This window comes from Elephas maximus, chromosome 24 (genome assembly GCF_024166365.1).
Source record: "Elephas maximus indicus isolate mEleMax1 chromosome 24, mEleMax1 primary haplotype, whole genome shotgun sequence".
Taxonomy (NCBI): domain Eukaryota; kingdom Metazoa; phylum Chordata; class Mammalia; order Proboscidea; family Elephantidae; genus Elephas; species Elephas maximus.
In genome coordinates, this window is record NC_064842.1 from 15,915,046 (window position 1) to 15,929,595 (window position 14,550).

The 14,550-nt window shown below is 37.8% G+C and overlaps 1 protein-coding gene across 1 annotated transcript in view; it reads right to left on the reverse strand.

Moving 5' to 3' along the window:
- Nucleotides 1-14,550, reverse strand: part of LIN9 (lin-9 DREAM MuvB core complex component) — an 86,409-nt gene that overhangs the window by 21,290 nt on the left and 50,569 nt on the right. Inside the window, exons 8-10 of the mRNA XM_049868278.1 lie at nt 6,309-6,442; nt 4,059-4,178; nt 3,673-3,774 (exon numbers count right to left, since the gene is read on the reverse strand). Of these exons, the coding sequence (XP_049724235.1) occupies nt 3,673-3,774; nt 4,059-4,178; nt 6,309-6,442 (356 nt within the window). The remainder of the gene's footprint in view (nt 1-3,672; nt 3,775-4,058; nt 4,179-6,308; nt 6,443-14,550) is intronic.

The following is a 14,550-nucleotide window of genomic DNA, read 5'->3' on the forward strand; positions in this document are numbered from 1 at the left end:
ATTTATCCTGCCTTTCCTATACAAAGTGTACCATTAAGTAACCCAATAATTGACCAGGGAAAGTTTTTTATACAACTATTTCAGGAAATAAATGAAGAAGGAAGAACGATAGAACTAGAAAAGCACCGTTAAGTGACCTTAATGAACGAATAGATCCAGGCATTGACCATCAACAGCTGCTCATATCATTAAAAACAAAGAGAGAACAAAATATTACAGGTCTCTATCAGAACACAAAACCACCAACAAAAGTAGTTACCTAAAAACAAACCAAGCCAAAAAAACCCAAACCTAATTAAAACTCTAGATCCAATTACCAAAGGCAGAAGAAGACGCTGAAAGACACCACAAGGCTTCAATCAGTAAAATCCAGACTAAGGGAAACTCTATAGACAAATAATCTGGTTTCTTCAACAAATAAGTTGTACGGGGTACAAGGACATTCAACATTTAAGTGACAACTAGAAAATTTGAACAGTGTCTGGATATTTAATGACATTACAAAATTTCTGTTAATTTCTTGAGGTGTAATGGTATTGTAGTTATTATACCAAACCAAACCCATTGCCGTTGACTCGATTCCGACTCATACCGACCCTACAGGACAGAGTAGAACTGCTTCATAGAGTTTCCAAGGAGCGCCTGGTGGATTTGAACGGCCGACCTTTTGGTTAGCAGCCATAGCTCTTAACCGCTACGCCACCAGGGTTTCTGTAGCTACTATAGTTCTTTAAAAAAAGAGTCCTTATCTCTTAGAGTTTCGTACAGAAACATTTACAAATATATGATATCTGGTATTTGCTTCCAAATTAATAGCAGAGGGAGGGAAAGAGAAGGAGTATAAATGAAACAGGGCTGGCCATGAGTTGATGACTGTTTTAGCTGGGTGATCAGTTACAGATAGATGCACACTACGTAATTCTGTCTACTTTGTATATGCTTTAAATTTTCCATCATAAAAACTGATCTAAGTTGATGCTGGCAGAAGGCCTGGTCAGAGAGGTTACAAACTTGTTCACTCAGACCTTTATATAGTGCTCATAGGCCTGGAGTGGCCTACCTTCTTCTCTAGGTTGTTAGTTTTATGGAAATTTGTGTTTCTTTAGAATACGAAGCAATAAAAGGAGTTTGGGATAAAGGTCACAGTCTTCCTCTCTCATGCTGTTCATTTTTCTTGGATTGCTTGTTTTTGATTAAAAAATGATGCTGTTTTTTCCTTCGAATTATTTTTAGAAGTGGACCATCTCTAAGAAGTGCACCAGTCTTTAGATTCCCCAGAAACCCTGTTGTTGGTGGTGCTGTTGTCAGGTTCCCGTCGAGCTGGTTTTAAACTCATGGCGATCCCATGTGACAGAGGAGAACTGCTCCATAGGGTTTCCTAGGCTGTAATCTTTATGGGAGCAGATTGCCACATCTTTCTCCTGAGGAACTGCTAGGTGGGTTTGAACCCCGGACCTTTTAGTTAGCAGCCAAGTGCTTAACCATCATGCAACCAGGGCTCTCAAATTCCCTAACCCCAGGAAATAAAGTTTCTTCAAAAACAAAATTCACTGTAAACTATAAATTATAGAACAGTCCAAAAAAAAAAAAATTTAATGGTATTTATTTTGTCATAAGAACCAGAACACCCGTTGCCACTGAGTTGATTCCAACTCACAGCGACCCTACAGGGCAGAGTAGCACTGCCTTATAGGGTTTCCAGGGAGCATCTGGTGGTTTTGAACTGCCAGTCTTTTGGTTAGCAGCCGAATTCTTAACCACAACACCACCAGAGTTTCCACAAGAAACACTAGAACATGAAAAGAAAAAAAAAAAATTAAAAACATAACCATTTACTTCATAGGTTAATATTAACAAGAGTAAAACAGCATCCTGTAAAACCTTAACCCAGAAAACCAAACGAGTTGCCACTGAGTCGATTCCGACTCATAGTGATCTACAGGACAGAGCAGAACTGCTCCACAGAGTTTCCATGGCTGTAGGCCTTTACATAAGCATACTGCCACATCCTTCTCCTGAAGAATGGCTGGTGAGTTAGAGCTGCTGACCTTCAGTTAGCAGCCAAATGCTGTAACCACTGCATCACCAGGGCTTCCTTGTAAAACCTTACACATTACAAAAGATAAGTACATAAAAAAACTTTTATTTTTCCTAGAATGACCTCTTAGATACCTTAATAAAGTGTTTTAACAGGCTTTACACATAGATTAGCCCCATTAAAAAAACCCATTGCTGTCCAGTTGATTTCGACTCATAGTGGCCCTATAGGACCAAGCAGAACTGCCCCATAGGGTTTCCAAGGCTGTAAGCCGTTATGGAAGCAGACTGCCACATCTTTCTCCTGCGGAGCAACTCGTGACTTTAAACCGCGGACCTCTGCATTAGCATACAGATCACTTAACCACTGAGCCACCAGGGCTCCTATCAAGAGTGTAACCCCTTGTCAAGTCGATGCCGATTCAGTGTGGTAGGGAGCGATTAGAGACCGTGCAGAACTTAGCTTCTAGCTCCCTCTAGTGGTGAGTTCTCTCTCTCTCTCTCTCTCTCTCTCTCTCTCTCTCTCTCTCTCTCTCTCTCTCTCTCTCTCTCTCTCTCTCTCTCTCTCTCCCCCCTCCCTCTCACAAACACACCCTACCTGTCCAAACATGACATGTTAGCTTTGGTTTTACTTCCAGTAACAGTTAAAAAAAAAAAAAAAAAAAGTACCCTATTTGTGAGAAGGGCAAACATTGGCTCTTTTCCTATTACCAACCTTTTGTATAAAAATATCTGTGGAAGCCAAAAATATAGGAAATTCTGTACTACAAGATTAGCAATATATGATTGAGAAATAATCATACACACACACACACACGCAAAAACAATAAGACTTTCTTCAAACCACACCAAACTGTAAAAGGTGAACACTTGTGAATATGAATTATGTCATAAACATTTTGTCACCACGAGTTGGAATTGGCCGGGTGGCAATGGGCTTGGTTTTTTGGTTTCAACTATCTTAAATCAAAGTTTTTCTTTCACAAAAGGAAAAGAAGAAACAAGTCAAACATTATTAGACTATGATTAAAACTAAGTAACTTATTTAATCTAAAATTGAAAACTAATGAGTCATTACATTCCTTAAAAGAACAATAATATCATGCTCAGTAGGCCATTACCGGCTTCTCAGAAAAAATGTTCTATGTATTTCTAAACTTATTTCAACTTAGATTTCTTAGTGTCTAATCACTAAATATTTAGCAAGTGAATATCCGTTGCTGGTCTTGGTAAAAGAATTTCTTTTAACGATAAACTATTAAAGACATCAAAACTGTCAACAAGATTACTAAATAATAAATAATACTAAAGAAAAACCTTCATATCACACAAGTTATAAACGGCTGACCCTTCAGAGTTTCACAGGGCATATGCTAGAACATATGAGTCCTTAAAAATAGTGAAATAAGAACCAAAGCTGAAGAAAAGCCCAATAAAAGACTCCACGCCTTTTCTGGCCGTGGTACCTTTTATTTTCAAGCTATGTTGGAAATAAGAGTTTTTAAAACCAACAAAATGGTAAAAGAACAATATGTAAAAATATTTTGGTTGTAGAAAAAATATCAACTTTATTAAAACACAAGACATTAATTGATATTTTTAACAGACAGCCAAGATACTCAGAGCAATTCTTACCACTTGGATAAGGAATTCTACTGGAAAACCGCCTAATGTTTCAGTGTCAGAGCCAGAAATTTTATTTCTCCAAGGTGACTGTCCTAATAAAGGATCATTATCCTATAAGAATAAAAGGGAATATTTAAATATTGACTGTTTAAAAGAAATATCTTATTTTTAGATAAAGGAAAAATTCTGTTATAACTAACATAATATTAAAAATACTAGCAAAAGAAAAATATTTCCAGAGTGGAGGCAATTATTTACTTATTTAATATCTGACAACTCAAAATAATTTGGGTACCTTCTGAAGTTGGTGTAATGAATGTGTATTTCACAAGAACATAATTCACATTAATAATAATCATTTAAGCTACTGGTGACATTTCTAAACTATTATTTACCGTAATAGGTGACTGGAGAGGAGGAGTATAATGTAACCGTGGCGGGGTCATGAAAAATCGAGAAGGCCGCTGTTTTTGTCCAAAGGCAGCAATTGGCATCGTCTCATGAGGCTCATTACTCTTTGGGAAGAGAGAATAGTCCACAGACTTAAAAAGAACTTTACCAATCATTTAAGCTCTATAACCATTATATTTCAGCTTGAAATATATATTAGTTCATTTGATATGACTTATCATAGAATATATTGCTCTAGAAAGATCAAAGGCTAGAACATAAGTCCAAGTATGAAAACACTACTACTTTGCTGCCGGAAGTTTGAACCCATAAAACACAAGAATTAAGACAAAACAACAACAACAAAAAAACACCAAGAATCACAGTTCAAAGAATCAAAGATTAATATTAAAGTGTTCTATGACCACCTTGGTTATCTGTGTGTAAGAGTATATGAATATTTCTTAATTTAATTACAGTCATGCATCGCTTAACGTCCACATACATTCCGTGAAATAGGATCTTGCTTGACTTGGATGTTTGTGAACACCACACTATATACTTAGCAAAGCTATACAGGATACCTTTTGGTTTACTTCCAAATCTACCTCTTCTTTGCCTCTTGCTGCTGCTATCACTAGCACTGGTTTTGGGACCTATGACGCACTTCATGGTAATATTTTCAAAAGAAAATTAAACAGAGAGATAATGCTACAATGCTCAACAGATGCTCAATACACGAGATCAGATGCTGCTGCTACAAGTCAAAGCATACGCTGTCATACGGTAAATTTTTTATTTGTAAGTAGGGAAAGCTCACATTAAAATAATGATAAAAAGTACAGTTCGGTACACACACAAGCCAGTAACAGGTGTTTATTATGACTATGAAGACGTGTGTGTGTTATAGATTATATATGTCTGCACCATTATGCAGCTGGCAGCACAACTGCTCTGTATACAAGAGACATGGGATACATGCTTTGCGTGTGTGGGAAGCTGTTACAATCTCACGTCCGCTACATCCCGTTCTTGGATCAAGATTTCTGAACTCTATTATAACCTTACGAGACCATAGTATACGTGGCTGGACACTGACTAAACAGACATTATGCAATGCATGACTGTAAACCCTTATCTGGATACTAAGAAATATTTGGGAGTTCTCAAAAAGAAAATTACTTTAATAAAACAGAAAAGCAACTTTTCTCTCTTGAAAGGAGAGGTTTAAATATTTTATCCTTTAGTGTAAAACTTTAAGGTTGGTGTACTTTCCCTATATTTAATCTAAATCTTTTTCCTCTATTTCTTCTCTTTATGAAGAATATTTGATAATGAAATCCTCAAAATAAACAGGGAGTCATAGTTTTTAAAAAGTATATATTGGAAAAGATTCTTCTATTTTTGCACTAAGGAGACAGAGAAATTTGGATGTTTAATTAAAAGTTCATAATCTTTAAAAATCAAGTTTATAACAAAGAAAGGAAAAGAGGGAAGCTAAAAATAAACAATTTAACTTCCGTAATGCTTGGAGGCTATTTTGTCATTATTCACTTTTAATAAACATTATTATTTATTTTTTAGTTCTTAAAATTATTTTAACTAATTAGAACGATATCCAATTTCCATGACACTGCTAAATCAAGCATGATCAAGAGTGGTTTAGTAGTTTAAAAGGCTGTGCCAGAAATTCAAAAGATCTGGATTCTAATCTCAGGTTGGTAGGGAACCAGTTCTAGAGCCTTGAATAAAGTACTTCACATACTTACGTCAAAGTTTCATAATGCACAAAGGAGGGGAATTAACACTCACCCTACAACTCTCTCAGGAAAAGCAGAACACATTTGAAAGCGCAAGGTATTATTTCATACTTTCAAAAGCATTCGCAAGAGGGCTACACTTTAACAAAACAGCCTGAATAAAGGCTTAAAAAAAAGGCTGTAGCCACAGATTATTTAGTCAGGAGTAACCGTTCTGTCATACTGAAAGGCTGTGTGGGTACAGTAGGATAGAGGAACCCAAACTATATCCCTTTCAAGTTTCTGGAAAATGTGGACGGCTTTAAGAATAGCTTGAGAATGAAGGGAGTTTTTACTTTTGCTTGAGGGGTCTAGTAAGAAGGGCTGGGAACCCCTAAGGATCTCTTCCCCTGTGACCTGAAGTCTTGGTTCTGTCATAAAATACAATGTCCAGAAAACTCTATATAACATATTGAATAGGCATAAAACACAAATGTATTATGAGATACTACTTACAAGGACTTCATAGTCAGGGATGGTATGGGTTCCAAGCCCTGCCCTATCAAAAGTCACTCTATAAGTAGCATTAAGAGTATCCACAGCATCTATTTGTCCAGTGAACAGACCATCGTGAACACCACGTAACCGTGCTGAGAAAAGAAACAAAGGTACTATGATGTTTGGGAGATACAAGAATCGTCAAACATAAAATTGTTCCAAGTATGTAATTTAAAAAGCAGAAAGTACAGTATTATTGTCTAGTACAGTTTCAAAATAGGCACACACTCTATTTTAGGTTTAGTGAAAAAACTTTTTTTGAAACAAAGGACAATGCTACAAATGATGATCAATAATTTGCTGTATAAAGAAGATCATATAACTATTAAGCTAACAAGTTGTTTTTAAAGGTAAAAATATTTTAAAATAATTGCTTTGAAGCCAAAGTTGAAAAAAAAAAAGCCAAGTAAAAGAATTTTTTCATTATACTCATGAGCGAAACAGTAGTAGTTCAATTAAAAAAAAAAAGACAACAACAAGGATGCTGTGCAGAAAAGAGTTAACACAACAGGCCTGAAACTGCTATCCTTAGAAAGGCCTGCCTGAAGGACTGGTAGCTGGTGGGCATCTGATGACTTGGATTTCAGGAATATTCCCACTGTTCTCTAACTGATAAGAGTGGTTTACTGTGCCTAGACTGTGTTTGTGCAACGTGGTTTATTCTAAACACCTACTCTCTTTCTGCGAGTTTGGAACCTAGGTATGTGCTAGGCAGAGAGTGCCTATGTGACTGGGCCCCACTAAAAATCCCGGGCACTGCATCTCTAATGAGCTTCTCGGTAGAAAACATTTCACACGTGCTGTTACAACCTGATGCCGACGAGAATTTAGCATGGCTTGTGTGTGTGTGACTTCCACTGGGAGAGGACTCTTGCAAGCTTGTGCCTGGTTTCTTCCACGTTTCACCCCATGTACCTTTTCCTTTTGCTAGTTTGTTTTTTATTTAATCCTTTCACTGTAATAAACCTTCACCATGGTAAGTATAACTATATGCTGAATCCTGTGAATCACCCAAGCCGGGGGTGGTCTTGGAGACCACTTACCCAGATGCCCATTGTGTCACTATTAGTTAAGTCCACTCTGAAATTACATCAGGAAAATCCAAACATTCAACATGAGTGAAAACTGTAATAGCAGAATTTTGAGTGATAACTACAAGAACAGCAGAATTTATGGCATTAAATTAGGCAAAGGGACATTTTATTTTGACAAAAAAAAATACAATAAACAATATTTTAATAGAACACAGAAATACTCAACACAAAAAATTAAAGTAAAAGGATCAATTGATAAAAACACATCGGTAGCAGAGGGCTAAAATATCACTTTTAGTTCCTGACAAATCAATTAAGAGAAAAATGGATAGGGATATAAAAGTCATGAATGATAAATACAGCTGAATGAACAAAGATATAAAGGGACTTCCAGTTATGTCGGTGTGAAGAGGTTGCTGATTTCTCTCTGCAAAAGACAAATATAAATTTGAACAAAATTGCCAAAATCAACCATTTTAGGGCACTAGAAAACTAATCATGTGCAAATAAGAAATTCAGAAATGTTCACCGTTGAAAATTGTCTAGAGCTTCAGGTAAGGACAGGAGTCAGTGGTCCTTCTGCATAAGGCTATTCTTACCTCCACCCCACCACCACCACCTTGGTTGGCGAGAATGGTAGTTTTAATAATGTAGGGCTAGCCACGAAAACCAGTAGTATTGCTGTCAGAAAGGGCAGACTCAGTGTAGGCCAAAGGGCAAAAACCTGTGGCTTTGCCAGTTAAAACTGGTGAACTTGATCAAAAAAATAAACAGGAAAAACCCATAGTTTTGTAAGCCCAACATAGTGGAATGGGCTGGGGTGAGCAGTAGACTAGTGAGAAACTTAACAGGGAGATCCTGGAATGAGAGAGCCATAAGAGGGCTGAGATAAGTTCTCTATACATCCCTGGCTACCTGGGAAATTATCTGAGAGAGTGTGGCAAAAAGTAAAAACTAAGGATGACTTTAGAACTTACAGCAACTTTGAATGTGTTCACCAACCCACACACAGATCAACTGGAGGCCTTTCAGGTTTGATGTGTTTGAGCACAACCTCTTCTCAAATCATTTGCTGACCACTAAGATAATGCAGACACAGGGTTGACCCCTAGGGAGCCAAGCTTAGAAATAAAAATAAGAATTAAAAAGCTGGGCAGAGACATTAGTGGTTTCACAAGCAAGTTACTAAAACAAACCCAATAACTGTCAAAAGAAAAAAAAAATCAGAACACAGAGTTGCAACATTATATAAAATATCTACATTTTAACCGGAAATTACTAGACATATAAAGAAACAGGAAAATGTAACCCTTACTCAGGAAAGTGTAGTGAACAGAAATGGACAGAGATATTAGATTTAGCAAAGACTTCAAAAAGTGGGTATTATAAACATGTTCAAAGAAGTAGGAAAATATGCTGATAATGATTCAGTAAGGAATCTCAAGAGAGAAATAAAAACTATACAAAAGAAACAAATATAAACTCTAGAGTTAAAGAATATAATAACTGAAAGGAAAAATTCACCAGAGGAGCTCAACAGCAGATTTGGGATAGCAAAATAAAGACTCAGTGAAAACTTTAGATAATACATTTTAGCAACTCTATATTCTGATATATTGAATACAGATCAATAGATATTATCCAATCCAAAGGACAGAAATAAGATTAAAGAAAAATGAACAGCACCTCAGAAACCTGTAAGATGTCAAGTGCACTTGTAACTGGGAGTACCAGAAGGAAGGAAAGAGAAAAGAGCAGAAAAAAAAATTTAAGAAATAATGGCCAAAAACCTCCCAAATGTGATGGAAAAATGAATCTACAGAGCCAAAAAGCTTAATGAACCCCAAGTAGGATAAACACACAGAGTACCACAGCTAAACACATCATGGTTAAACTTCTAAAATCCAAGGACAAAGAATATTGAGAGCAGTAAGAGAAAAGTAATTCATCACATACAAGAAAACAACCATGCGATTAACAGGTAACTTCTCATCAGAAACAATGAAGGTCAGAAGGCAGGAGAATGACATATTCAGTGTGCTGACAAGAAAAACACCACCAACCAAGAATTTCTATTCTACGAAGCTATTCTTCCAAGCTAAAGAAGAAATAAAGACATTCCCAGATGAACAAAAACCAATAATTTTTTTGCTGCCTAACAGAACAACAACAAAAACTTCAGGATAAAAGGAAATGACACCACAGCCAGGGAAGAAGAGCACCAGAAATGGTAAATAAGTGGGTGAATATAAAGAGCTTTGCACACACACACAAACATTTTTTTCTACTTTCTTCATTAAAAAAAAAAAAATTATAGCAATAATTACATTGTTTGGTTTATCACAGGTATAAAAATTACAAAATGGAACAGGAAGGAAATGGAGCTATATTGGAGTACAGCTGCTATATTTTACTAGAATTAAGTCAGTATTAACTTCAAATAGGTTGTGATTACATTAAAAATACATATCGTAATTGCTAGAGCAACCACTTAAAAAGAAAAACTTAACACATATAACTAAAAATATCAAGAGAAATTAAAATTTACACTAAAAAATATTTAACACAAAAGAAGGCAGCAGATAAGGAATAGAAGATCAAAAAATACACAAGATATGGAAACAAAAGTTTCAGTGTCTCTCTGAGCCCTCTCTCTCTAATGCAGCCTTCTCCTTGACAGCCATTTCTGTATTGGATTGCTTGTGTTGACAATGCAAAGTTAACAAAACAAAAACAAAAGCAGCAACCTAAGTTAGTACAAATGAGCACTCAGAAGAAAAAGTGTTGGTTCAGTGGTAGAATTCCCGCCCTCCATGCGAGAGATTCAGGTTCAATTCCCAGCCAGTGCATCTCATGTACAGCCACCGCCCATGCGTCAGTGGAGGCTTGCGTGCTGCTATGATGCTGATGAATGGGTTTAAGCAGAGCTTCCAGGCTAAGATGAACTAGAAAGAAAGACCTGGCAATCTACTTCTGAACAACAGCCAATGAAAACTCTATGGATCACAAGAGTCCAATCTACAATTGATCATGGGATTGGCACAGGACTGGCAACATTTAATTCCATTGTGCATGGGGTCACCATGAATTGGGAGCTGATTTGATGGCAGCTAACAAGAGATCAGGACGCCAAGTTCAAGAAAGAAAAATTATGCTGAGTGAAACACGTCAATCACAAAAGGACAAATATTGAATGAGAACACTATTATAAAGTAACAACAAAAGTTTAACAAACAGAAAAAAGAAAAAAAAACATTCTTTGATGGTTAGTTACCAGGGATGCGAGGGAGAGGGAAGGAAAATTACCAAACAGATAGAAGACGTGTTAATGTTGGTGAAGGGAAAGGCAATACACAATATAGGAGAAGTGAGAGGCAGGGCCAAGATGGTAGAATAGCCAGACACTACCGGTGATCTCTCTGACAAAAAAGACCCCAAAAAACAAGTGAAATGATTATATTTATGAAAAGCTAGGAGCCCTGAACATCAACGGTAAAGTCAGAAAACAGACTAAGTGGAAGGGGGGTGGAAGAGATGGTTCAGAAGCGGAGAGGAGTTGCCAGAACTGAACCACCAGGATCCCTCAGACACCTTGCCCGGCAGCAGCTGTCGTGGGCTGGTAGTAGTGTTCAGCTGCACAGGGAGAAGCAGCCAGCTGCACAGCCTACTCATACCTCTGGGACCAGAGAACAGAGCTCTCGGCAAAAGCTAAGTACTTGTGTATATTTTACTGTGCCCCCCGCCCTCAGGCCAGCTTCAGAGGCTGTTGATTTCCCTGGGCCTGAGAAAGGCCCCGTTGAGCACTGGGAATCATTCTCTTGGCCTTGGAGAAGGAATAAATTCTCAGTTGGGGGAAAGGATAATTTGTCAGCTCCACTAACCTGGGGAGCTCAGGACAGAAGCAGCTCCTGTCCAGGCATAAACGGTCCGTGGACTTTGAATACCCTTCCCTCCTGCATGGACCACTGTGGGCCTATTTCGGGAGAACAGACCCCAGACTGCAACTGTTTCAGCTGTGTGGTAGAGAGGTGGGTGTTTGATATTTGACACCACTTTGCCTATTAAACAGGGTTCTCACCTATCGACATCAGGAGCCTAAAGACTGGTGGCTCCACTTAGGTCACCCAGCCACCAGCAACAGGGGTCCAAGGATAGCTGGTACCTCCCAGTCCTTACAATCAAAAGCACTGGGTGCCCATGGTCCGTCTGAAGAACCCACCCACCCGTACGCTCTAGGGAAGAGAGATGTGCTTTCCTCAGAGACACTTGGGAGACGATTCTCAGCCCCCTGCCTTGTTCATAGCGTGACCCCCTGCTGCAACCAGATACCAGTACCTACACCAATTATCCCTGTCCCTCTAAGACTGTAGGACGGAGACCGTACCACACACTTGATGACCAGCTACCTGGACACCTAAACTGAATCCATACAAGAAAAGTGAATGGACTCCTAAACTAATATACCTGGTAACAGCTCTAGCCATCTGGTGACAGGACGTCAGAGCTTCAAAGGAGAAAATAATCAAGCTAGCTCACTCAAGCAATCCATTTAGGCACATCAAAACAAAGCAAGAAGCTATGATACAGTAAGCAAACATAAAATAAATAACTTATAAATGGCTTGGAGACAACAGTAAATATCAAATTCCATAAAGAAACATACCATGATAGCTTCAATAAGCTCTCAAAACAAAGAATCAAGGGATCTGGTACATGAAAGTGCCTTCCTGGAATTACCAGATACAGAATACAAAAGGTTAACACACAGAACCCTTCGAGACATCAGGAAAGAGATCAGGCAATATGCAGAACAAGCCAAGGAACACACAGATATAACAGTTGAAGAAATTAAAAAGGTTATTCAAGAACGTAATGAAAAATTTAATAAACTACAAGAATCCATAGAGAGGCAGCAATCAGAAATTCAGAAGAATAACAATAAAATTACAGAATTAGACAACTCAATAGAAAGTCAGAGGAGAATTGAGCAAGTGGAAGGCAGAACTGGTGAGCTTGAAGATAAAACACTTGGCACAATATATTTGAAGAAAAATCAGATAAAAGAATTAAAAAAAATGAAGAAACCTTAAGAATCATGTGGGACTCTATCAGAAATAACCTACGAATGATCAGAGTACCAGAGCAGGGAGGGATAACAGAAAATACAAAGAGAATTCCTGAAGATTTGTTGGCAGAAAACTTCCCTGATATAGTGAAAGACGATATCTATCCAAGATGCTCATCGTACTCCACATAAGGCAGATTTTAAAGAAAGTCACCAAGACATAATTGAACTTGCCAAAATCAAGGATAAAAGACAGAATTTTAAGAGCAGCTAGAGATAAACAAAAAGTCACCTACAAAGGAGGGCCAATAAGTTCAGACTACTCAGCAGAAACCCTGCAGGCAAGAAGGCAATGGGATGACTTATATAAAGCATTGAAGGAAAAAACTGCCAGCCAAGAATCATATATCCAGCAAAACTGTCTCAAATATGAAGGTGAAATTAGGACATTTCCAAATTAAAGTTTAGGGAATTCATAAAAACCAAACCAAAACTACAAGAAATACTAAAGGGAGTTCTTCGGTTAGAAAATCAATAATATCAGGTATCATCCCAAGACTAGAACACTGGACAGAGCAATCAGATGTCAACTCAGACAGAGAAATCACAAAAATAAATCAAGATTAAAAAATGCTCAAAACAGGGAAACAGCGATATTATGTAAAAGAAGACAACCTTAAAACAAAAAAGAGGGACTAAGAAATGTAGTCATAGATCTTTCATATGGAAAGGAAGACAAGGCGATACAAAGAAATAAAAGTTAGATTTAAACTTAGAAAAACAGGGGTAAATATTAAGGTAACCACAAAGGAGACTAACTATCCTACCCATTAAAATACAAGAAAAAAAAAAACAATATGAGAGAAGTCAGTACAACATAACCAGGGCAAGAGAGGATAAGGATACTGAGAGGAACTCAAGAATAAAGCACAACTACGTAACTACTATAGCACAGACAATCTTGCAACAATGGTATTAACAAACAATAATTTGCAAATGGATAAACAGGTAGGTAGATATGCCAAGAGGTGTGGGAGGGTGTAAGGGAGCACACCCACTGGCAGATACAGGCTTGGTGGGAGATACTTCTATATACACGGCTGTAGGTGCTCTTCGTGTATTACTATAGACAACAAAGCACACAAAGAGCAGAGTCAGGAAAACCTCTTAGACATAACCAAACACTGCACGGGATAAAATTCCTAGGCTTGAAGGCAAGGAACCATAGACTTGGGGGACATCTACGTCAACTGCCATAACATAGTTCAAAAAGACAATATTCTGCATCCTGCTTTGGTGAGTAGCATCTGGGGTCTTAAAAGCTTGTGAGCGGCAAGCTAAGATACAACTATTGGACTCTTCCCATCCAGAGCAAAGGAGAATGAAAAAAACCAAATACTCAAGGAAGCAATTAGTCCAAAGGACTAATGGACCACATGAACCACAGCCTACTTGACCCTGAGACCAGAAGAACTAGATGGTGCCTGGCTACCACTACCGACCACTCTGACTAGGATCACAACAAAGGGTTCTGCGGAGTGGAAGAATGTAGAACAAAAAATCAAATTCACGAAAAAGACCAGACTTTCTTGTCTGACAGAGACTGGAGGAATCCCCTAGATTATGGCCCTAAGACATCCTTTTGACCTGGAAATGAAGCCATTCCCAGAGACCACCTTTCAGCCAAACAATAGACAAGCCCGTAAAATAAGCAATAACACGCAAGAGGAAAGTGCTCCTTAGAACAATCAATTACACAAGATCAAAAGGGTGATATTTGCCCAGAAGCAAAGATGAGAAGGCAGGAAAGGTAGAAAATCTGGACAAAAGGCAATAGGAAACCCAGGGCAGAAATGGCGAGATGGCTGACATATTGTGGGGAATGAAATCAAGGCCATGAAATACTTCATATGCAAACTATCGAATGGGAATCTAATTTGCTCTGTAAATTAGATTTCACCTAATACACAATGAAAAAAAAAGAAAAGAAAAACCTGTTATTCTGGCTAACAGCAATATCTTAAGGCTCTGAGACTATTTACATAAGAAAAACATTCTTTACATACGATGAACATACATTCTAGTTAGGCCAGGACAGTGT